At 42.0% G+C, this 23,053-nt stretch overlaps 1 protein-coding gene and 1 long non-coding RNA gene across 3 annotated transcripts in view; one reads left to right on the top strand and one right to left on the bottom strand.

Annotated features, from left to right (window-relative positions):
* The first annotated feature begins 642 nt into the window (after positions 1–642).
* On the top strand, positions 643–21,895 carry YPEL5 (yippee like 5). Of its 2 annotated transcripts, none has more exons than XM_054021888.1 (3): positions 643–729; positions 17,839–18,010; positions 19,827–21,895. In XM_054021888.1, exons 2-3 carry the CDS (start codon positions 17,870–17,872, stop codon positions 20,049–20,051), a joined length of 366 nt encoding a protein of 121 aa, XP_053877863.1. In that variant the 5' UTR covers positions 643–729; positions 17,839–17,869; the 3' UTR covers positions 20,052–21,895. The 2 variants fall into 2 exon arrangements, with proteins under 2 accessions (XP_053877863.1, XP_053877864.1); XM_054021889.1 differs by lacking the exon at positions 643–729 and adding an exon at positions 13,034–13,156.
* The window catches only part of LOC128833763 (uncharacterized), a 32,932-nt gene continuing 20,087 nt past the window's right edge, over positions 10,209–23,053 (bottom strand). Inside the window, exon 3 of the long non-coding RNA XR_008444330.1 lies at positions 10,209–12,763. This is a non-coding gene — a long non-coding RNA (uncharacterized LOC128833763). The remainder of the gene's footprint in view (positions 12,764–23,053) is intronic.

Raw genomic sequence — 23,053 nt, 5'->3', positions numbered from 1 at the left:
CTGAGAGTTTTTCGGGGCCCCTGGAGCGTGGTCCTTCACTCGCTCCGGGGGCCCCGGAGCGTCTTCCGCTCTGGTTCTTCGGCGGCAGTTCGGCGGTGGGGGTCCTTCTGCTCCGGGACCCGCGGCGGGGGGGTCCTTCTGCTCCGGGACCCGCGGCCGAAGTGCCGGGTCTTTGGTGGCAATTCAGCGGCGGGGGCCCCCTGCTGCCGAAGACCCCAGGCCCCCTGAATCCTCTGGGTGGCCCTGGTTCAGGTGGTGACAAGGGATGTTCAAGCGGTGATGGGTGTAAGAAGGGTGTGGGTGACAAGGGGGTGTTGGGCTGCGGGTGACAGTTCGGGTGACGCAATGACTTATACCCCAGTTTTGCAAGAGGATTTTTATACATTATACGAGGAGTGAAAACCCTGAGCGCGTACTTGTGATCGCCCCGGCTTTACCCCACCCTGCCCCCCGGGCACCAGCAATAGCCGCACGCAGTGGGCGCCCCGCCTCCAACTGGCCTCCGCTCAACGCGGCCTCACTCAGCGTTGCGAGCGGCCCGGGCCAGCAGGGGGCGTGGCCCTAGGCAAAGGGGAACGGTCACAGCGGCAGTGGGCGGGTCCCTGGCGCTGACTGACAGGGCAGGGGCGGGGCCTCTGGGGGGCGGAGTCAGACGGCCTGAGAGCGAGCTGTGGAGCTCAGCTGAGGGGAGACTCCAGACGCCGACCCGCTCCGGCCGCCGCCTGCCAGGTAACGGCCTCACGGGAGGGGGACGAGGCTGGAGACCGGGGGGCGACTGCGGGGCCCGTCCAGCCCGCCTGACCCTCGAGAGCGCCGTGGGCTCCGGGGTGAGGCGGCCCCGGGCCCTGACTCCCTCGGTCCGGCTGCGGGGCCCCGCTTCCCTCCTCGCAACGGCGCTCTTCGTCGGGCGGCGCAGGGCCCCCAACACAGCCACAGCGACCCCCGCCCTTCCCTAGCAACCTCCGTCTCCCCGGCGGCGGCACCGTCACAACAACAGCAACCCCCCCCACCTCCGCCCTGCACCGCCAGAGCCAGCCCCGCCCTCCCGTACCCCCGCCACAGCCGCAAGAACCCCCCCCCGTAGCGCCGCAGCAACTCCCTCGCCCTCCTGTACCCCCGCCCAGCAGTCCCCGACCCTTGTCCCTCCCCTCCCCCCCGCACAGCCACCGCCCCGGCACCACAAAGCGCAACCCAACTTCCTCCCCTGCCCCAACCGGCGCCCCAGCAGCCCTGCTCAGCACCAGCACCCCACCCAACAACCGTCCCCTTCGCCTGCACCATCCATAATAGCTTAATAATTCTCCCCCGTTCCCGGCAGAGCAGTGCGGTGTCCTACAGCACAATACACCCCGCACGAACACAGGCTGGCTGTGGCTATTAAGGGAAGCTGGCTTGCGCCACGGGGGTAGTTTCATTTCCTGTTGTGAATGTGGTTTAACTTTATTGCTATTCTGCCCACACATATATACAAACAGACAAACTACCCGGCCACCAAGAATCACTCCTAACCTCCTCCTCCCCCCTTCCTGTCCCCCGCAAGATAAATAGTATCTGGAGAGTCATTCCTTGGATTAATCATTCCCTAGCCCCAAATTTAAGAGGTACAGAGATAACTCTTTTGGACCAGTTACCCCTTTGTTTCTCCATCTTAGCAGTAACACATTTCCTCCTCCAACAAAACCCTCTAATATACCTTTCAATTAAAAAAAAAAAAAAGTGGTACAGAGTGAACTCTGTTTGGATCAACACATCCTCCCCAGTGTAAATACTTTCAGCTACATAGTCTCTTGGGTTAATAATCTTTCCATCCAGCAGCAATTGCCTCTGTTCCTGACCAGTCCTCCCATAAGGTAAATATAGGGAGCAGCAGACCTGGGATCTGTACAAACACAGCAATACTACTGAGTGTCTAAATGATGGGTGGGGAGAAGAACGAGAGTGCCTGTGGGGTTGCTACTGAGGGGGTTGTTCGTGCTAGCTTCCCCCTTGGTAGTATGCTACCTGTGACTCAGGCCCACAGGACTTTTGTGTTTCATGTCAGCTGTTTCCTCTTATTTGTTGTCAAATTGTCTGTGCTTCTGGTAGAGCCTCATTCTCAAACCAGACATAGGCTGAGCCTTTATTGATTGGCTCCCAGCAGCCCACATGACCAGTATCAGCTGTTGGACTGCTTTCTTCCCACCCCCCTTTTGGTTTTCTTTGTGTACAGTTTAGGTTTAAATAATAGAAGCTGCAGTGCATGTTCTGGGGCTTGTGGCTATGAGCAAAGGCAGTAGCGCATGCTCTTGCAATCTGCAGTGGGTGCTCGGTGAGAAGGATTCTAGTGCTGCAGTAGTGATGCTGTTGCTCTAGCCAGAGCATAGCTCACTGCCAAATATAGCAGCAGCCTGAGTGACTAAAAACATTTATCAGAGGGGAGCAGGCTCTGTGCCTTTTTTTTTTTTTTGGTCTTCTAGAGTTTGGTTGTCTAATAGACATCACTCGAACAGTCTGCATTCAGTAAACTGTATATGATGAAACTGGAAGAACTGAAACATAATCTTAACTTGCTTTTGAAAATTATTGTGGCAACTGCAAGCCTTGTGTATATAACATGCCTTATTTCAAAACTCCCTTCCAAGTGTGTATTTTTTACCATTGGGAGAAATTCTGAGGTAGTTTACATCCACAGTTTAGGTTTCTCTTTTTTAAAAAAAGGTTCATAGAAATAATTTCATGATTTAAAAAGTTGTAAATCTTTATTGTGGTTCTGTGTGCAAATACAGTTTTCAGAAACAAAGTGACAGTTTAAATTCTTTAAGGAAAAATATGTGGGGGGGGGTTAAACAATATCTACAGTCTTTGTAAGCCAAAGATGGGACCCTGACAGTAGCACTGACTAAAAACAATACTGAAATTGTTCTGTTGTTCACTGTCCAAAATGAGTGAAGTGAAAATACCAAAAGGCAGAAAAGTTGAAGAATAAATTCCTTCTAACATTCTTTGATCTGATGAGTTATATATTGGTATCACAATTAAGGAAACTTAGTTAAGAAGATTGTCAAACAATAATCCCTTTTATGTAGACACTAAATATGGCAAACGGGGGGGTGGGGGGGGAAGGATTTTTATAGCATCCAGGAGGGCTTATCACGCCGGTTATCACTTCTGTAACTTCAGGTAATACTCCCAACTGTTTAACCATTAACATAGTCGTTGTTTTTGGTTAGTGACCCCTTGTATTGTCTAATGTGGATATAAACTTGCTGATTTCCTTTCTCCTCTTCTCTCCTCCCATGTCCCTTGCCCTCAAACCATGTGACCCTTTGTAGCCTACTTATGATATGACATTCAGCACGCAGGAAGTAATGGAAGGCTTTTATGAACAACAATCGTGTTGAAGTGAAGTGCTGTCTTGCAAGCAAACCAATTTCCTGACCTTTCAAACGTCAGATATGTGGCTATGTGAGACCTCATACAATCCAAAAAGACCCCAATTCTGCAAATGGCTCTGCATGGGTAGACCTAGTTATCTGCACAGAGCCCTGTTGAAGTCAAAACAGCTCTTTGTGGGTCTAGCATTTACCTACACAGAGCCATTTTCAGGATTAGGGCCCTAATCATGTGCGGCTTTGTTTCAGCTCCTGTTCCCCCACCCCTCCACTTCATAAAAAACATTATTTGTTTAAAAGCATCTTTTCTATTTATGCCTTTCTGAAGCCTCATTCCATCTGTCATGGGAGTTGTTGAATCAGCCTTAAGTAAACCCCGTGTCCTTATTTGACAGCTGACTCTTTTATATGAAGTATTCAGTTTCTTCAGTGCTAGAATGATCTTGGTCGTCTGATTATTAAGAATTTCACTGCAGTCATATTAAAAGCCAGTCTTTTCTTAACAAATTTTGGATTTGGATCTCTTTGGTCTGACATGGATTTTCAAGAAACTAAAATATTTATTCCAGGTGTTTTAATTCTGGAAGAGATTTTAATTGAGGCAAAGAGGGAATCAAAAGTAATGTCTGTATATAAACACAAAATTTTATGATGCCTAAATTAGTATGAGAAAACCAATATAGTTTTCAGTAATATATGGCATGCTTGTTTCCTTTTTTAAAAAGGATCTGTTTTAAAACAGTGCTAGAATTTGAAAAATACTTTTGTTGCATCTTCCATACACAAAGCAAAATGCAATATCAAGATTAGGTTAAGGAAACAACAAAGAAATAAAAACATGCAAAGTGTGAATGACACAGACATGTACAAGATATTACCCTGTAGTTTGTCTTCTAGTAGTAATTATTAGAAATTAAAATGTCACTTTTAAGCATTAGTCATCTTTTCTAATGTTGTGTGTCTACAGAAATATCCTTTGTAAACTTCTGTCACCCATTACTTCCCCTTTTTTAGTTTTCAAAGTATTTAAACATATTATAAACTACCAATTTAATTCCCCATAGATTAACTTTTTCATAAATGGGCTTCAGCCATTGTGTGGGATGAGATGTAGGGTGTGCCTGAAAGCTCCATCAAGCAGGTAGGATAGCAAGACCAGAAATGTTACTGGTAGTCTCAGAGAAACTTGCCAAATAGCGTACTTCCCTTTTCAGTCTTTATTGGGAGCCACCACAATTTTATAGCAATATTTTTAAAGTTAGACAAGTTTCTCCTTTAAAATAATCAATTTGTGTGATTTGGTGGGGTGAGGGGGTGGTGGTTTTTTTCTTGCATTGGGGACCTAGTTAGCATGGTATTATTTTAAAATGACTTATTAGGTATATAGATGAAATATTACACTATGAAGTTTTGATGACATGACTCCCTTAAATTTTAGCGCTTTTATCTACCCTAAAATCTTCCAGTGTATAAGCAAATTTTTAGTGGAGCTACACTGGAGAAATACCTAAGTCCCCTTCCTGCAAGTGGATCATTTCTGCATGTTTATATGTGAATACAGTTGTTCATCTTTTTACCGTTTTAACTGCAGGCTTATTTTAAACATGTCTAATAAAACATTGGTGTTTTCAGAGTGAAGATTAGTATTGTTTGGACACTGAAGTTGATTAAATATCATTCAGATGTCTATTTTTATTTAAAATGTGTAATCCTTTGTGAAAGTTGCTGAGGGGATTATTCTGGAGACTGATGTTCACTATTTTTTTCCCTTAAAATATTTTCAAACTGAATACAAAATAATAATGTATGTGCACTTAATTTTTGCTCATCAAAGGCACTTGAAAAATCAGGGTGAAAAGGTGCTCTTGTGGTTAAGTGTGTTGAGACTTAGGTAATTTCTGGCTATGGACTTCCTGTGTCACATTGGGAAAGTCACTTCATCTGTGTCTCCTTTACACATCTGTAAAATAGAAGAAATATCTCTACCTTGCCGGGATATTCTGAGGACACATACGTTAATGTCTGTGATGCTGTGCTGATGTGGGGGGCGATCGAGAACATGCTAATACAAATAGCTCAGCTGACTTGTTTTACTATCTTCCAAGTTCTTTGATACAGGCTGTCTTGTTTGTTTGCAACATCAAACACTATATTGACTCACTAGGGCCATGTCTAAACATACTAGTAGATCGGCACTGCTGCAATCGATGCAGCGGGTGTCGATTTAGCATAGGGATTGGCAGCCTTCGGCACGCAACCAGGGCCGATGCAACCACTAGGCGAACTAGACGGTCGCCTAGGGCGCCAAGTGGTTGGGGGCACCAAAAAGCGGTGCCCTGGCTTGGCAGGGAGGAGCCGCCTTCCGGAGGCACCGGAGAGCCAGAGCCTCCCGCTGCCTCAGCACTCTGCAGGGGAGGGGCTGTGTGCGCGGCAGCCTGTTTGGTTTGGCTCCACATGGAGCCAGCGGCTCGAGCGGCATGGGCATGGTAAGGGGAGTCCCGGGGGCAGTCAGGGAGCAGGGGAAGGGTTGGATGGGTTGGGAGTTCTGGGGGGGGGGGCTGTCAGGGGACAGGGAGCAGGGGGGGTTAGATGGGTCGGGAGTTCTGGTGGTCCTGTCAGGGGCGGGGAGTGGTTGGATGGGGTGTGGGAGTCCCAGGGGTCTGTCTGGGGGTGGGGGTGTGGATAAGGGTTGGGGCAGTCAGGGGACAGGTAGGGGGTAGGGTCCTAGGAGGGCAGTTAGGGTGGGGGGGGGTTCTCAGGAGGGGGCAGTCAGGGGACAAGGAGTGGGGGGGTTGGGGATTCCGAGGGTGGGAAGTGGGAGGGAGTGGATGGGGGTTAGGGTGGGGCTCTCCCTCCCCCCCCCAGTCCTCTTTTTTTGATTGTTGAAATATGGTAACCCTAGGCGAGGGGAGAGCTAGGGGGTGCATGGGGGCTGATGCCTGCATGCATCTGCTGGCGCCTGCAGGCGCCCCCGGGGGGGCGCCAGGCCGCAGCCTGGGCGGGGGGCGCAGCTGCTCCCCACTAGCAGCGCCGCCGCGGCTCCTCCATAGCTGGGGCTCATCGCCGCCGCAAGTGGGATGCTCTGGCTCTCCGGTGCCTCCAGAAGGCGGCTCCTCCCTGCCGAGCTGCTGCAGCAGCCCAAGCCTGGCAAAGCCAGTGAGTGGACATGGGGTGGAGGCCGCCGGGGAGGGGAGGGCTTGCAGGGGAGCTGTGCACCCTCCAGGGGAGGCCCCTGGGGTCCATAAAGGCTCATTGGGATTTGCCCCCAATGAACCGATGTTCCGGGTGGATGGTGCAAGGTGGAAGTTTCGCCTAGGGCACAAAATATCCTTGCACCGGCCCTGCATGCAGCCCGCCAGTGGGCCACGTGCCAAAGGTTGCCTGATTTAGTGGGTCTCGTCATGGCATCCACCTTAAAATTCCTGGCTCAGCTTTCTAGAGCACGTGCATAATATCTAATAAGTGTGTTATAATGTATTATACCTGTTCACTTTTGTTCCATTGTCTGCTTCAGCTTGCTCTGTCCGGCATAAGGATGCATGCATCATGAGGAGCAGGGTTTATATCCTGCTAGCTGTAGCCAACGATTTTAGTTTATTATCCATTTATTGTGTGATATGATTAATCAATATGTCATAAGAATATAAGAACAGCCATATTGGGTCAGACCAAAGGTCCATCTAGCCCAGTATCCTGTCTTCTGACAGTGGCCAATGCCAGGTGCCCCAGAGGGAATAAATAGAACAGGTAATCATCAAATGATCCATCCCCTGTTGCCCATTCCCAGCTTCTGGCAAACAGAAGCTAGGGACACCATCCCTGCCCATCCTGGTTAATAGCCATTGCTAGACCTATCCTCCATGAACTTGCCTAGTTTTTTTTAACCCTGTTATAGTCTTGGCCTTCAGAACATCCTCTGGCAAGGAGTTCCACATGTTACTGCCTTGTGTGGAAAAAATACTTTTTTGTTTGTTTTAAACCTGCTGCCTATTAATTTCATTTGGTGACCCCTAGTTGTTGTGTTATGAGAAGGAGTAAATTACACTTCCTTATTTACTTTTTCCACACCAGTCATGATTTTATAGACCTCTATCATATCCCCCCTTAGTCGTCTCTTTTCCAGTATATTCATTGTATGTTAAATAGAGTTAATTGGTAGGATTATAGAAGTATAAGATTGATCAGTATTTAGAGGGAATCATGTTTTAGATATAAGTAAGAAAAGCTGAAACGCAAGAACCTATAGGCTGAGGTCTGCAAGATTTTAGCTTCGCTATTTTAGGCCTTGGAGATAATAGAAATGTTGACATAAATAAATGGCTGAAAAACAACCTGATGCCCTAAGATTATGTGAAAAGATGTACCAAGTGGTGATAATGCGAAAATCTAGCTGGAAGATTAATTCTAAATTATAAAAATTCTGTAAAAATACATCTTGTCTCTAACTTTTGTCTTAACCACAGAATACAGGTGGTGCATCAGTGTTAATGAGAATAAAGAGAACCTACACAGCCTGTAGAATTCGGGCTCCCTTATGTTTCTAGGGGACACACACCAATAAGAAAAGAGAGGGTTGACACTTTCATGTACATGCACAGAATGTAGGTATAGACAGAATCACATTATAAGGACGGGTGCCTAGAGCGGGAAAAATTGAGCTTGCGATTGGAAAACTCCAGCAGGGATCCACCCCTGTATTGATGATCAATCCATGAGAGAGCCATCAGACTCTTACACCATCTAGGAGGATGTGAGTATGTCTGTAGTTATAATGGGTGCATGGATATATTTAGGAACTGTATATGCTGTGACACTCATAACTTTGTTGGCAACTTTAATGAAACTGCTAAAATATAGTGGACCTTGTTCTTGTGATTGTATGTGTTACTTGCCTGTTGTTCCATGTGTTCCTGTGAGCTCTAGATCTAGAACAAGCAGAGATAACTCTGTTGAACTTGAAACTGTAGCCGCCAGAGCCGAACCCACTGTAGTATAATATAACCAATGCTAAAATTAACATTAAATAAAATAAAAGATTACATAGCTCATTCACTCTCAGATGTCATGATGGAGGATTACCAGCTCTCCCTATACTTGCTGTTAGCCTGACGAGGCCTGGAGTGTATTTTGATGAGCATAGGCACCTTTGGGTGGCAGTGTTAAGAAGGTAAGGAATTGACTTTATTTTCTTTCATTTATCCAATAATTCTTGTTTGTTTCTCTGTACTTTTTTGTGTTGCTTTGTTTTGTAGCTTTACTAGATTCCTTGTCATGTGTGTTTCTCTCTAGGATACAGAGGTGAAATGATCTGGGCTTGATTCCAGAGTGAATACATCTTTTGAGTCTCTCCATGTGGCTCAGTGAGTTTCTCCCCCACCTAAGGGAATGTGGCTCCTGTGCTATGCAGCACTTCTGCTTGAGGGAATGACAGTGAGTGCTGGAGGACCATGGGAAGGTAAATGAATTTACTTGGGAATATGAAGACAGAAGGTCTGGTACCGCTGCATCTCCTTTAATTAGCAATCTTTTTCAGTTTTCTCTCTTAGATTTCAGGAGTGGTTGGAAATGGTGCTGAGACAGTATCCAGATTGCTGGAACAATCCCTGGTAAAGTGAGTTTCTATGTTCAGGTGTCTACTGTCAAAACAAACATCAGCAGTTGGTGTATTTTTAGGTGATTCTCTGTGCGACTAAAAATCTCTCAATTGTTACCATGCTTTTAAAAGGTTAATAAAGTTTTATTTTGCATTATCTCTTTCTGTCATCTGTTGCTTGTGTGGGTGGAATGGGTAGAGTAAACATCAGTGAAGTACTTAGGTACTCTCGAGTCAGTATGCGTCCAGTAGGTGAATAGCTTGATGAATGACAGCTGTTTGCCTTGAGCTGACACTTGCAATTCACTTCATAACAGTTGCTGTCAACTGTTACTTTGACCAAGAGATTAAAAGTTTCATATTCTATTACTGACTCTGAATCACTTGATTCAGAACATTGATATTCACTTGAATATTGGCCAGCTAATTTAATGTTTGTTCTGTTCAAATCTGTAATTTCCATAAGGACGTTGCATATCTTGCACACGTTTATTAGAGGGCGAGGAACAGCTGGAGGCTGCATAGCTGCTTTGAGGAAGGGCTGGGGGACAAGTGTCTACTTATTCCTCAGCCTCTGCATTTTGAGTCCTTCCCTGTAAATGTCTCTGATACCTGTCTCTGGTGCTATTTATAGCTTCCTCAAGAACAGCATGGAACTGGCATAATTCTTGATAGCTCTGCTGCTGCCTACAGGGTTATGAATATCAGCAGAGAATTTGAACTACTATGAGAAGTCCATTGCAGCTATTTGTATGTAGATGCAGGGAGACAACGCTGGACTGGTTTACACTCTTCTTTCATTGGAACCTTGTCTTTTGTAACTGGAGGTCTAAACTTTTTTCAACCAAAACATTAGTTTCTACAGAATTAAGGCCTTAGTCTCTCATATTCACTGGAGAGAGACTTCACACTCCCATTGGTGAGTGGATTTTTCAGACCCTGTGTGAGCATGAGACCATGAATAAATATACACCCATACTTCTTACATGGGATGTGAAATCTGAAAAAAATAAAATTAGACCATTTATGTTGGGTGATAATTGTACCTTCCATTTAGGGACACTGGATGCTAGTCAGGAAGGCCCAAAGGCAGCTTTTTGCCTCTGCCGTTTGGTTTCAAGACATACTTGACTATACGCCTAACAAATTCCTTTGCAGGGCTCAGCATCAGTATGTATGAAAGGGCAGCCAGCCTTTGTCCACAGCAAAATAGCCCCTCAACATGTGTGTTCTGCAGGTAAGTTAGTGCTAAACTGGTGCTTACCTGAAAAATTTCAGGGAAGCGTCTCAAGTCCAAATTCAGAGTTTTCCTAGGGTTTTCCTGCTCCTTGTTAGCAATACAGCTTGTCCAGGATACTCAAGATCAAATCAGCTTTTTAAGGCCTTTCTTTTAGCATTCATTTTGTAGTTACTTCTGTATTTCACCTTAATGTCTAGATTTATATATAATAACCTAAAGAACTGTGCATGAGGTAAACTTCAGAGCAGTTCAACTAAGCCCTCATTTACTTACTAAAATAATTGGATTTTTATCGAGTAGTTATAAAATCCAGAGCCCAAATAAGTATTCCAGATCTTTATCCTTGCAATAAGGCTAAAATTTGTAATAGGAAAGATAGGTGTGTGGATTTTTAAAATGTTAGTCAGAAACTTTAGTAAGGAATACATTAATTGCTAGTCATAGATTTTTAGGGACCCTTATGGTTATCTAGTCTGACCTCGTGCATAACAGGCCATAAAACCTCACCCAGTAATTTTAGCATGAAGTCCAAAACTTTTGTTTGAGTTCTAGCATATCTTCAAGAAAGACATCCTGTCTTGACTGAAACTTAGTGATGGAGAATCACATCTCTAGGTAAATTGTTCTTTTGGTTTAATTACCCTTGCTGTTAAAACTGGGTGCCTTATTTCTAGTCTGAATTTACCTAACTTTAGCTTCCAACTGTTGTATATCATTATGCCTTTTTTCTGTTATATTAAAAAGTAGTTTGTCAGAAATCTCTTCCCCATGTAGGTACTTGTACAACATGAATAAGTTATTTCTGAACCTTCTTTTGGATAAACTTACATAGGTTGAGTTTCTAACTATAAGGCATATTTTCTAGAGTTCAAATCATTCTTGTAATTCTTTTCTGAGCCCTTTCCAATTATTCAACATCTTTAGATACTAGAACATGGTGTCTATCTCACTAATGCGGTGTGTAGAGAGGTAATATCAACTCCCTACACTAGCTGATATTTTCTGCTTGTATTTCCAGGGATTACATTCGCCCTATTAGCTAAGCATTGCACTGGAGTTTCCTATTTAGTTGGTTGTCTCCGCCAAGTCCTTTTCAGTGTCTGTTTTCAGGAAGCAATCCCCCATTTCTTTTTGTTGCTAGAGGTATGATCTTGCATTGTGCTGTGTTAAAACAGATGTTCAAATGAGCCCACCTTTCCAAGTGATCCAGCTTAGTCTGTATAACTGACCTATCCCAATTGTTATTTAAAACTCTACTAATTTTGCCATCTGCAAATTTTACCAGCAATGATTTTATATTTTTTCAGATCCTTGATAAAGATACTGAATAGAATAGAACTGAGATACATGTGGTGCCCCAGTAGAACCACCATTCAAGGACGATTCCCCAGTTAATTTTTTTGTGATCTATCAGTTAACCAATTTTTAATCCATTTAATATGTGTGACATTGATGTTGTATAGAGCTTTTTTTTACTACAGTGTCATGAGGGACTAAGTCTAATACCTTACTGAAGTCTAAGTTGGTTATGTCAACAGTTTATCATCATCCATACTTGTGATCTCATCAAAGAGATCTTTTTTTTTGTTTGTTTTACAAGACTTGTTTTTCATAAACCCATGTTGATTGGTTTTTGTTATACTACCATCCTTGAATTCTTTACTGATTGCATCCCGTATCCACCTTTCCATGCTTTTGACCAGGATCAATGTCAGGTTAACTGGCCTGTAGCTTCCCAGGATATCCCATTTGCCCTTTTAAAATTATTGGCACACCATTAGCTTTTTTTCAAGACTTCTGGAGCTTCCTTAGTATTGCAGGATATGTTAATGATCAACATTAATGGTTCAGAGAGCTCACTGCTTTTAATATTTTTGGACGCAAGTTATCCATTTTTGCAGACTTAAAAATGTTTAACATTAATAGTTGCTCTTTTACATGTTCTTTAGTTACCATTAGAATAGAGCATTTCATTATCATTGTAAATTATGAATACACTATCCAGCCTCTTTCCAAATACCGAAGAAAAATATTTATTGAATATTTCTGCCTTTTCATGATAATTTTATCATTTTTGTTCAGATATTTATCTTAAGATTCATAAGATACATAAAACCTGTGGTAAAATACTTCTATTCAATAATAGGCTGCTTATTTCATTACCAAACAAAACACGTTACCATACAAAGTGGCAATACAAAGCAACAAGAACATCACTGCCATCTACTTTAAAAGTATGTTTTAGGTGAAAATGGTTGAGATTTTTGTGTTAATTTAGTTTTTCATGCCTGTGAAGCAACTTATTTCCATTTAGGAGATAGAACCTCTAGAAACGGAAATCTGAAGTGGGAAAATATTTATCTTAAGATTCACCATATCAGATCAGACTAAGTGTCCAAGTTGTGTGTCCTGTCTCTGGTTGTCAGATATCTGATCTTCACAAGAAAACCAAACACCCTTCCTCACACACATAATGCCCAAACTCATTGTGCGATGCAGTAGTAGGGGAAGAGAAGGAAGATATTCTCTTCTGATTCCTGTTGGTAACTGATTCTTGACCTGAAACATAAAGAAAGCAGTACTTTAACTGAGCTTGTATAAACAAAAGTTGTTTGGTTGTAAAGCTTCTTTGAGAGAAATGGAAATAAGATAAATGATTCAGTAAAACATTTAAACCATATTTCTCTGTTTGATACAGTGTTATCCTTCATTATCTCCTTTTGCTGTTTGGGTATCTTCTGTGCATACTTAATGGATAATTTTCAATATCTTGGCAACTTCAATACAACTAACTTACTTTAGCTCCTTTTTGCAGGTTAGGAGAATTGCTCAGCTGCTTCGGTGATGGTGCCCAGAAATACCCAGGGTAGACATATAAACATTTTAAGCTATCCATTTTTTATAATAGAAAATGTTTATATACAAGCTGTCTACTTCTAAAGCCTCTGGAAGGTGGGTTGTTTGTTATGTGAAATAGCATCTGAAGCTTAACTACACTATTATGTATGTGAAACTATAGTGTTGCCAGGTTCTGCAACAGGCAGCTAAGTATTGTGGCCCAATCTGCTTTACTAGAGGAACTAAAGCATCCTGGATGATTTTTAGCATTGTGTAGAATAGTGAAGCATTACTGCGTGCTTGAATGTGACAAGCTTGGGACATGACAAAATAAGTATTAAAGTGACTCAGAAAAATTAATCTGTAACCATCCTGCTGATTCACAGTATTACCACAGAGGTAATACTAAGTGACTTATCCAAGTGTCGACTAAGATGGATGAGTTTTATTGGAATGGCATGTCAGGGCTTCAGTAGAGAGAATAAATTCTTAGATAGGGAGGGAGCATAGGGTTTTGAATACAAGAGCCACAATCATTAAGCCTGAGGCTGTGGTTCGCAGATGTGAGTTACTGTTCTTTGCAGGCTCACTCACTTGGTACATCTGATTGTACTTCTATTCTCTCCTTGTTCAGAGCACTCCAATATGTCCTGCTGTGCTCATCTCCAGCCCTTGTCCTACTAACATATGGCAACAAAAGGAGGAAATGGCCACAGGCAATTGCGTGTAGAGGGGCTATGCTGTGGAGTAGCTGTTTTGCAGAAGACTGCAGCTGTGGAAATATCTATTACAGTATTGAGTACTTTTCTAGGACTATACTACAAGTGTTGGAGGGCATGTTATTATGACTCTTATTTGTATTACAGTAGGGCCCAGAGTCCTACTGTGATCAGATTGGGGCTTCACTGTATAAGGTGCTGTATAAACACCCAGTAAAAGGACAGTCTATACCCTGAGGTAGTTCCTCTTTTCTCTTGCACTATCTGAATGGTGCTTCACAGCTTTGTTTGGCCTTGGAGACTGCCCAGGACCCTGATCCTGCAAATAGTTATGATGTAGCTAACCTTACAATTGTGAGTAGTACTGTTGAAATCAATAGAAAAAGAGACTAGTCCAGTGCTTAGTGCTTGATCTGCAACAGGCTTCCTTGGGCAAGTCACACATGTCTACACGGCAATAAAACACCCACAGCTGGTCTGGGTTAGCTGACTCTGGCTGAGGAGCTATAACATTGCAGTGTAGACGTTCGGGCTTGGGTAATCCCTCTAAGTAAAGTTTATTCAAGATGTGAGGAAAGTGACATGGAGTCTGTTAATGAAGAAAGCTCTATGCTGTTTCTTCACCCACTTGGTAGCTTAATAGCTTTGTTTACCTAATAAGTAAAAACGGACCTTCGTTGTGTGTGTGGTTTTGTTGTTGTTGTTTTGTTTTTTGTGTTTTTGCATGAAGACCGGGCTAGTCAGAGAATCAAACACATGTTCTTTTGTCTAAGGCAGACCTGTTCACCAGCTCCCTGGTTTAAACACATTTTAAATATGGCTGGTTTAATCATACTTTAGTCCTAATCCTAGCATATATCCATAACTCTTAATACACACTGTGTATATGCATCATGCAAGAATATTAATGATCAGTGAGTTATTAGTTTTCAAATGATATCTACAAAGCATACTTTGTGCAAAGAGTATTATAGTAGTGTGTAGGGTGTGAATACAGAGGTTCTTAGGGTCATGGTAGGCATTCACTGTTTTGCTATAGAATTGATCATATACTCCCACATTTGATCTGACTTGTCTAGAGACTAGTCCATTTCAAAAGACAGTAGTTGCAGCAGTATTAGATATAGGATTCCTAAAAGCAAAACGACATTATTGTAAAATTAACTTTAGAGCTCCATCCAGCTCATATTGAAGACAATGGAGGTTTTGGTAGTGACTTCAGTGGACGTTGGATTGGGCCCTTACATACATTATTACCCAGAGTACTTTACCATCTCACAAATGCAGTATTGGCTGATCTGGATTTGGAGTCTGGAAACAAAGTTAAAAATCTATGAAAATGCACAGATCCCTTTTTCAAAAGCAGTTTATTGACTTGCATGCAACAGACTTAAGCAGACATTTAAACGAACAGGGCTCACATGCTTTGCACTTCACGGGCATTTTAGAGAAGAGGTTCTCAAACAGTGGCATCTGAAGCACTGTTAGGCTGCGCAGTGCTGTCATATGGTGCTAGTTCCTTACTTTTGCTGCTAAATTGCATTAAAATACAGCTAAAAATGCATTTCTTTCCTAATATTACTGTTCTGTATAAATAATTGCTGTAGATGATCATAGAATATATCCATGGACTGACCACTTCCTTCCATATTAATGCCAATCATGAACTGAATGGGAGGTGAGGTGTCTGAGACAATCTTACGTTACCTTCCATGCTATGAAAATGTTTGAAAATCCATGACTTTTTTCCCCAGTTTTGTTGGCTAACTGCACACACTATTTTCTTCTTTTTAATATAATAAACATGTATGGTTGGATAGTCATGGAAATTTTCTATTTAATGCTACCTTTCCCTGTCAATTCCTTATTTTTAAGGAAGAAAGTGTAGCTGCTTTTAAAACATAACTCCATCATTGATCAAAATGCAACAGAACCGTGTCAGCAGTTGTATAATAAAGTTGTATAATAACAAATCAGTATACAAGTGCAGTGAAGGGCATTTTTTTCTTTTTCAATAAACAGATTTGTTGCAGGCTTCCAAGCAGATTTATAAAAGCTAATGAGAAAATAACTTCAGTATTATGATAAATATCTTGACTTATTATTATTTAATTGTATTCCCCATAGCACCTAGGAGCTCTAGTCATGGACCAGGACCCCATTGTACTAGGTGCTGTACAAACACAGAACAAAAAAACAGTCCCTGCCTCAAATATGAGACGAGACAGCAGATGGATACAGACAGACCCATGGGGGAGTACAGAGAAACAGTGAGACAATATTGGTCAGCATGATAGAGGTCTATATAGAGGTCAATACCCTTTGATATGCTATTTACATTAAGATATCACATATTTATATAATTAATTTACATGTACCAGAAGAGAACTTTAAAATCAAATAAATGCTTTATCTATACTTGAAGTACTGATAATTTTTCTCCAGACTTGAAACATACATCCTTGTGACTGTCTAAGGTTCAGGTAAACATCTTTATTTTTTGATAGGTCATGGTACCTCAGTGAATAGAATGAAAATCTTTAAGTTCATATTATTGGAGTGCCTTACAAGTTAAAACATTTTTCCCAATTATCTTGGGTATCTGAAGTTGCACTGCCATGTAACATTTCCTTACTAAATGAATAAAATAAATACACGCTAAGTTAAATGAAGTTTAACTTCAAAATAACATGCAATGAGATTTGTGGTCCTTCTAATGAGCTCAAAGAGAGAGTTCCACTATTGTAGGCCAGCTGCTGAGAAAAATGTGTACTCCCATGCTCATGATCAAGGCCTTGAATTTGATTTTTTTTCCATGGGTAACAAATGTAAAGAGCTGAGTATGATATGCTGTCCAGTACTCTGTGTGTTGCTGAGTAACTGCTGTGTTCTCAACTGACTGGAGCTGTTGACCCTAATAAAGCTCCACTAATAGGTATGATAAATTGCAGTAAGCGGGAGATAACGAATGTATGTATCACTGTGGCCAAATCAGTCTGATAGACAAGGGTGCAGTCTTCAGGCTACCCATAGATGCAAGATGGCACTCTTACTTCAAATAACCAAATTGCTATCAAGGAGTCCAGAAGGACCCCAAAACTTAACTGTCTTAATGATTGGAGGGCTGATTCTTTTGCTGGAGGAGAATGGTATGGATGTGGCAAATCCTTTCGAGCATCCCTCTCCCTGCCAGCATGATCTCAATCTTGCCTGAATTCAACTTCAGCCTATTATGTTAAACACTTACTCTACTATGTTAAACACTGTGTTATGTACACATTCTTGCATTGGCAACATCTTGGTCCTCCTTGAAGTGTTTCAGGCAACTAACTGGGTGGGATTTTCATACCCAGTGCATAGACAACTCAGTTATTGTATCAGTTGAATTGGCCATGTATCAAGTCTGATCAAACTCAGAGAAATGCTTTTTCATAATGAAAGTGTCAAATACCTGTACTAACATGATGGTGTAGCTATGACAACACAGGTGTCACTGTAATGACTGTGATGGTCACCTTTTTAAAAACAAACTCTTATTTTTGTTCTACCAAAAATCTGAAGGAAATGAGATTTAAAAATCTGGTTTTAAAATTAAGGGTTAAGGATTCAGCTTGAGCCACATACAAGCAAGGAAAGTTGAGGTTGCTCTGGGTTTCTGTGCTTCTCCCTTCCCCCTTCAAATATTGTGTGGGGGTATAAGCTGCATGATGTTGATTTAAGTCAAAGGGAGAGATTTAGTTAAAAGCTGCCCACCACTTGGAAATTTTACAGAGTTCTGATCTGCTAGCTGTATATTTACATTTCTTCATAACACATTCCTGAAAATTATAATGTTCTGCTGGGACAAAGAAGAAAATTTAGGAGAGAGCCTCCTGATTTTGGTTAGGTTCTTAGTCTCTATTTCCATCAGGGTTAAGGAATAAAGGATCAACACAAATTGTAAGTTCAGTACTTAATAGATCATAAAGAGTTTGTATATTCGTCGGCTGAATTACCCTGCAATGTGTTCTGGCCATATGTCAGAGGAAGTCTTATGTGAATTTGCTGTATGGATGAAATATTTCTGTTTGCTTTCAGGTCTTGAGTCTAAATTTAAGAACTTATAAAAATGGGCAGAATTTTCCTGGACCATATTGGTGGCACTCGTCTGTTCTCCTGTGCAAACTGTGATACAATCCTGACCAACCGCTCTGAGCTCATATCAACTCGCTTTACAGGGGCCACAGGGAGAGCCTTCCTTTTTAATAAGGTTGGTGAGAAATTAGATGACACGAGAGAGGTTCTTACTTTTGAAAATCAAGTTTGTGGGGGGCTAAGAATCCATCATCACACTAACTGTTAAACCTTGGATTCAGCTGACATCCTGCTGTTGTGATTTTTGTTTAAAGAGTAGGGTTTTTTCCTTCTTTCTAACTTGCTCTTTTTAGGTCATTGAAATTTCACCGTAAATTGCCTAAACTATTGGAGTTAATGCTTAAAAGGCTACAGGGAGGATTGTGAATTTAGTATCTTGCCAAAGTGCATGCAGTTAAACTCGAAGTATTCTGAATTCTATAATGTAAAGTTCAGGTTCATTGTAATAATACCTTTTATGCAGGGTTCCAAAAAGATTTACATTCATTTTTTTGTCTAATCTATTCCAGATTTTTATACCATGCCTATTGCTATGATATCTTTAAACTTCACAACACCATTGCAACTGTGCAGATAAATACTGTCCCCATTTTACAGGCAGGTATAGTGATGTACAAGTTGGTATCTTGACTAAGATTGGCAGAGTTGGGAATGAGCATAGAATATGGCTCCCAGTAGTGTGGGTGGGTGGTGTTGGTAAATATTTATGTAGAGACCAGGTTTTTTTAGGCTGACTCTGGTTTAATAACACAGATTTTCTGTGCTTTCTCAACAAATATGGCCAGGTAATCAGGGGTGTATTTTCTTGAAATTGACCATCAGCAACCAGACCTTGGTAACACTTTTTTGTTAGCATAGTCCTCCCAGGTACAGGCAAGAAGTGTCTTCAGTTAGTTATGTGTGGTTTCAGAAAGCACAGCTGTGGTGTGTGCTGAGTTCTGTCAGTAGCACATATATGCAAGTCTTCTTCCGTATACTGCAAGTGTGTAAGGAAAGACAGCAGTAAATCTGTCTTCAGACTAGTCCAAAAAGTGTTGGATCTTTGGGTCCAAATCGTGTTTGTGAGAAACAGAGTTTTGGCTAAGGCTTTATGATTGTTGATCTCTGCAACCCCAACTTGCATCATTGTAAAGTATCAGATTATTATCTCCATTACAATTGTCATAGACATTGTTACTTTTCAGCAAGTTATTTACACTAGTTCCACATGTTTAGTTACCTAAACAAGTTACAGGTGGATTTTTTAACTGCTAGGATAAAGGAAAGGAAGGCATGCATTTGTACCGTCCCTAAAAGGCATGCACTTGTCAGCTCACTCAGTTTATCTTTCTCAAGCGGTGGGATTTTCAAAAGTACCAAAGGGATTTAAGAGCACATGTCCCATTGACTTTTGTTGAAAGTCAATGGGACTTATGCTCCTAAATCTCATCTTAATTTTTTTCCTGAAAACAGTTTTTAACTGTAATATTCCAGTGACTAAATTGACTGATCCATTCCTTTGATCACACCCATTGCTAATAACGGGTTTGGTATCAAGAAATTACTTCTGACATCAAGGGGTTACTAATTAAACTGTCGCATTGTGAGTAGCTTTATCTAATTGCTATGCCTTAGTTGGGCAAACTAAATAATACTTTGCACTTATGCTTTCTGTAGCAGGCTCTCGCTGTGCTTCACAAACAATGTAGGCTCCGAACACCCTTGTGAGGTAGATCTCTGAAAGCTCTGCCCTCACAGGCAGCAGAACTTTGGTAGTTTCACCTGTTATGTTTCAGCGCCCAATATGCACAGTGCTACAAGCTCTTCACTTAGACATTTTGTACTTTGACAGAGGTACCTTGGATTTCCTAGTAACTGGAAAATGGCTTTAAGAGTCTTGCCTTCGGTAGGCCTAACCTTTCTTCTCCTCATTCCCTTTATATTTTTCTCAGGTGGTAAATCTACAGTATAGTGAAGTTCAAGATCGGGTCATGCTCACTGGCCGCCACATGGTTCGAGACGTGAGCTGCAAGAACTGCAACAGCAAACTGGGTTGGATCTATGAATTTGCCACTGAAGACAGCCAGCGCTACAAGGAAGGCCGTGTTATCCTGGAAAGAGCTTTGGTCCGAGAGAGTGAGGGATTTGAAGAGCATGTTCCATCCGATAATTCCTGAAGAGATGTCAGCCTCTTCTCTGGTTTTCTTCAGTGAAACTCAAAAAATAAAAAATAAAATAAAAAAACAACAAAAAAAATTCTACTTGTATACACTGTCACCTTAGCATCAGAGTTGGATTCATTAAACTATGGACTGGGAAAGATTGCGAGAGAATTTCAGATGGAAACTTCCTTTCTTTATTCATTTAATTTTTACTTTTCTCCCAACAGCTGTTTGTAGAGAATGTTGAACAGATGCTGTGATTTTTTTTTCTCCTTTGCATTTACATCTCTTTGATCTGAGATTGTATCTACAGCTAACAGTGGGTTGAAAGGAAAATAATCTGGATAGATCTTTTGTTAGAGAAATCATTGGTTTTTAGTTCATATAAACTCTGATACATCAATAGAAAATTATTTTAAGTCCAAAGGGGTTTTTTAATTTACTTTCCAATTTTTGATCTACGTTTTTAACTTTTTTTACCCAGTCCTTTCACCAGTTATACTAGTTTAAGAAAAGAGATCTGAATTTGTGACGAGTGCAAAAGGTTCAGTGTTGGAACGGCTTGTGCTGGCCATTGTGCCATATTCTTGTTGAGGTTGATCGGTAGCGCAGAGCCCATTCTTTCTTGTCATTCTTGACCCAAAGATGTCACCAGTCCTCATTTATTTGTAAAGTCCCTTTCACCATATAATTGTGATTGGAAGCTATTTTTGAAATGGGGCAAAACTGTTTGGCTTTTTTTCTTTTAACTGATGTAACTTATAAGCATAGTAATAATCTAATGTAATAATTGTCTGTTTAGTCTTGTGTTGCTTTAAAAATCAGAAGCTGTTTGTAATGATGGGGTTTACTGAGTAACTACTGTTGCAGTAGTGAATGTTTTTTTTTTCCCTTTTCATCTCTTTACTAACCTCATTAAGTAGACAAAGCTATTGCAAATCTTAATTCTTGTTCAAATGGCTTTCTTTTTTAACCCAAGATTTTGTGTTTAAAACACAGCTACAGGGGAGGAGGAGGAGAATGCTAGCATGTGCATTCGTGCATACAGCATACAACCTGCAACTTTTTTAAACAGCTTGGTTTCAAATGCTGCTTCTGGTATTGAAACTCGTATCTATCTTTCAAAATGTTGTTGCATCTTTCTATTGTGATGTTACACCTTTTGTCTTTCTGACTAGCAGAACAGGCTTGCCTGGTTGTAATTACTGACTTGATTCCTGCTTCCTTCCTGTAGAAGTCAACTATTTTAAGATATTGAAATCTTACTTACCTCTTGGCAAAAGTGTTCTCCATTATCTTTCTTAAGGGTGCCCAAACATTGTGACTTGGAACCACACTGACAACTTGTTAAGAACCCAATGGCTGCACCTCATTTGAATGTTAGTTATGTACTGTTCTTTATCAGAAATAAATATGCATAGATATAGTTTCTGCCTGAACTTAGCTTTTTGTGAACCAGCAACTAATATTTGTTTAACTCCACTAGCAAGCAGTGTCAACAAAACAAGGCATCCATAGGCCCTATCTCTGTATCTGAAACAGCAGACAGGAGGGTGGGGGTGTAATATTCCAGAGGGTTCCTTTGGCCACTGGGCTGTGCTTTGGCCACCCCGTGGCTTAAATCTGTCACCTATTAACTTAAAAGTAGCTTTACTATAGAACTATGTCGTTTAGTGGGAACACAATGTAGATTCACATACCAGAACTATTTTGAATAAAGGTACATGAACAGTAGCGTAACTTGTGCCTCAAATGAGTCAGCTCTTCATGAGCCTGAAAACCGCCATTGGAGTGATTCTCTGCAGTACTCTTCGTGTCCTTTTGGTGTTACAGTACAATAAAATCTGTGTTGTCCTGAATTGTCTCCCACCAGTCTGGTTTTTTTACCTTTGATTATTTGCAAAATTCAGTGCAGCGTAGGATCAGTCAATTGAGCAAATGACTGCGGTTCCACAATATGAGAACAGGAAATGGTTCAACATCTCATGTTGTCTGAGCAGGTGGCAATAAGAGCACAGCCAAGGACTACTCATGGTTTAGCACAGTGTACAGGCTGCTTGCAGCCCAATCAGCACACATGTGGCCCATGTGACATCCTCAGGGCTGTAACTAGGATGCAGTGGTAGGGGCACTCACCCAGGATGCGGAGCTGGGGGTGGGGGGCATGGGGCAGTACAGGATCAGGGTTAGCCTGTGGCATCAGGCCCAGCAGCAGCAGTGCCCCCCAGCAGGTTTGGGCCCAGCAGCATCAGGAGGAGGGCAGGGTGCTCAGTGAGGATTGTGGGTCCAGTGACCCCAGCTGGAGCAGGCTCCCTAGCACTAGGGCCGTGGTGGGCAGGGCATGCTGTATCGCCGAGCTTCCTGCAGCCGAGGTAGGAGACCAATGAGCACGGGAAGGCGCTGCAGGGTGCAGGCAGTGCATGGGGGACAGACTCTATGTGAGGGGACTAGTAGCTGGGGGCAGTCCTTGGAGGGGTTGAATCCTGTGGGGGCAGGCCTGGGTGGTGCTGGGTGAAGTTGCTGAAGGGCAGTACCTAGGTGTGGGACTGGGTGCATGGGGGACAGTCCTGAGTTGGGAATGCATGCTGCACTGGGCAGGGCTGCCCATCTTGGCAGGCAGCCTCTGCAGCTATGCTCTCTGGGTACTCAGCCCAGCCGCAGCGCAGAAGTGAGGGTGGCAATTCACCATGCCGTGCCACCCTGACAAATTATTTTTTACAATGTTTTGACTTATTTTGCTAGTTTAAAATGCTTTTGGTAGACATTTGCCCATGTTGAAGTGAAAAGTACTATATCGATTTGAATCATATTGCTGTCATATAACATACTAAACCTTACTCTTTTTGTAGATATACAGGTAGTATATATGTATTGTGTGGATGCAGCCCACATAATACTTAAGCCAGGTCTACACTAACCCCCTAATTCGAACTAAGGTACGGAACTTCAGCTACGTGAATAACGTAGCTGAAGTTTGAAGTACCTTAGTTCGAACTTACCTTGGTCCACACTCGGCA

Source organism: Malaclemys terrapin, chromosome 3 (genome assembly GCF_027887155.1).
Source record: "Malaclemys terrapin pileata isolate rMalTer1 chromosome 3, rMalTer1.hap1, whole genome shotgun sequence".
In the NCBI taxonomy this organism is placed as follows: Eukaryota; Metazoa; Chordata; order Testudines; family Emydidae; genus Malaclemys; species Malaclemys terrapin.
Note: the sequence above shows the minus strand (reverse complement) of the source record. Positions and strands in the feature narration are given on the sequence as shown.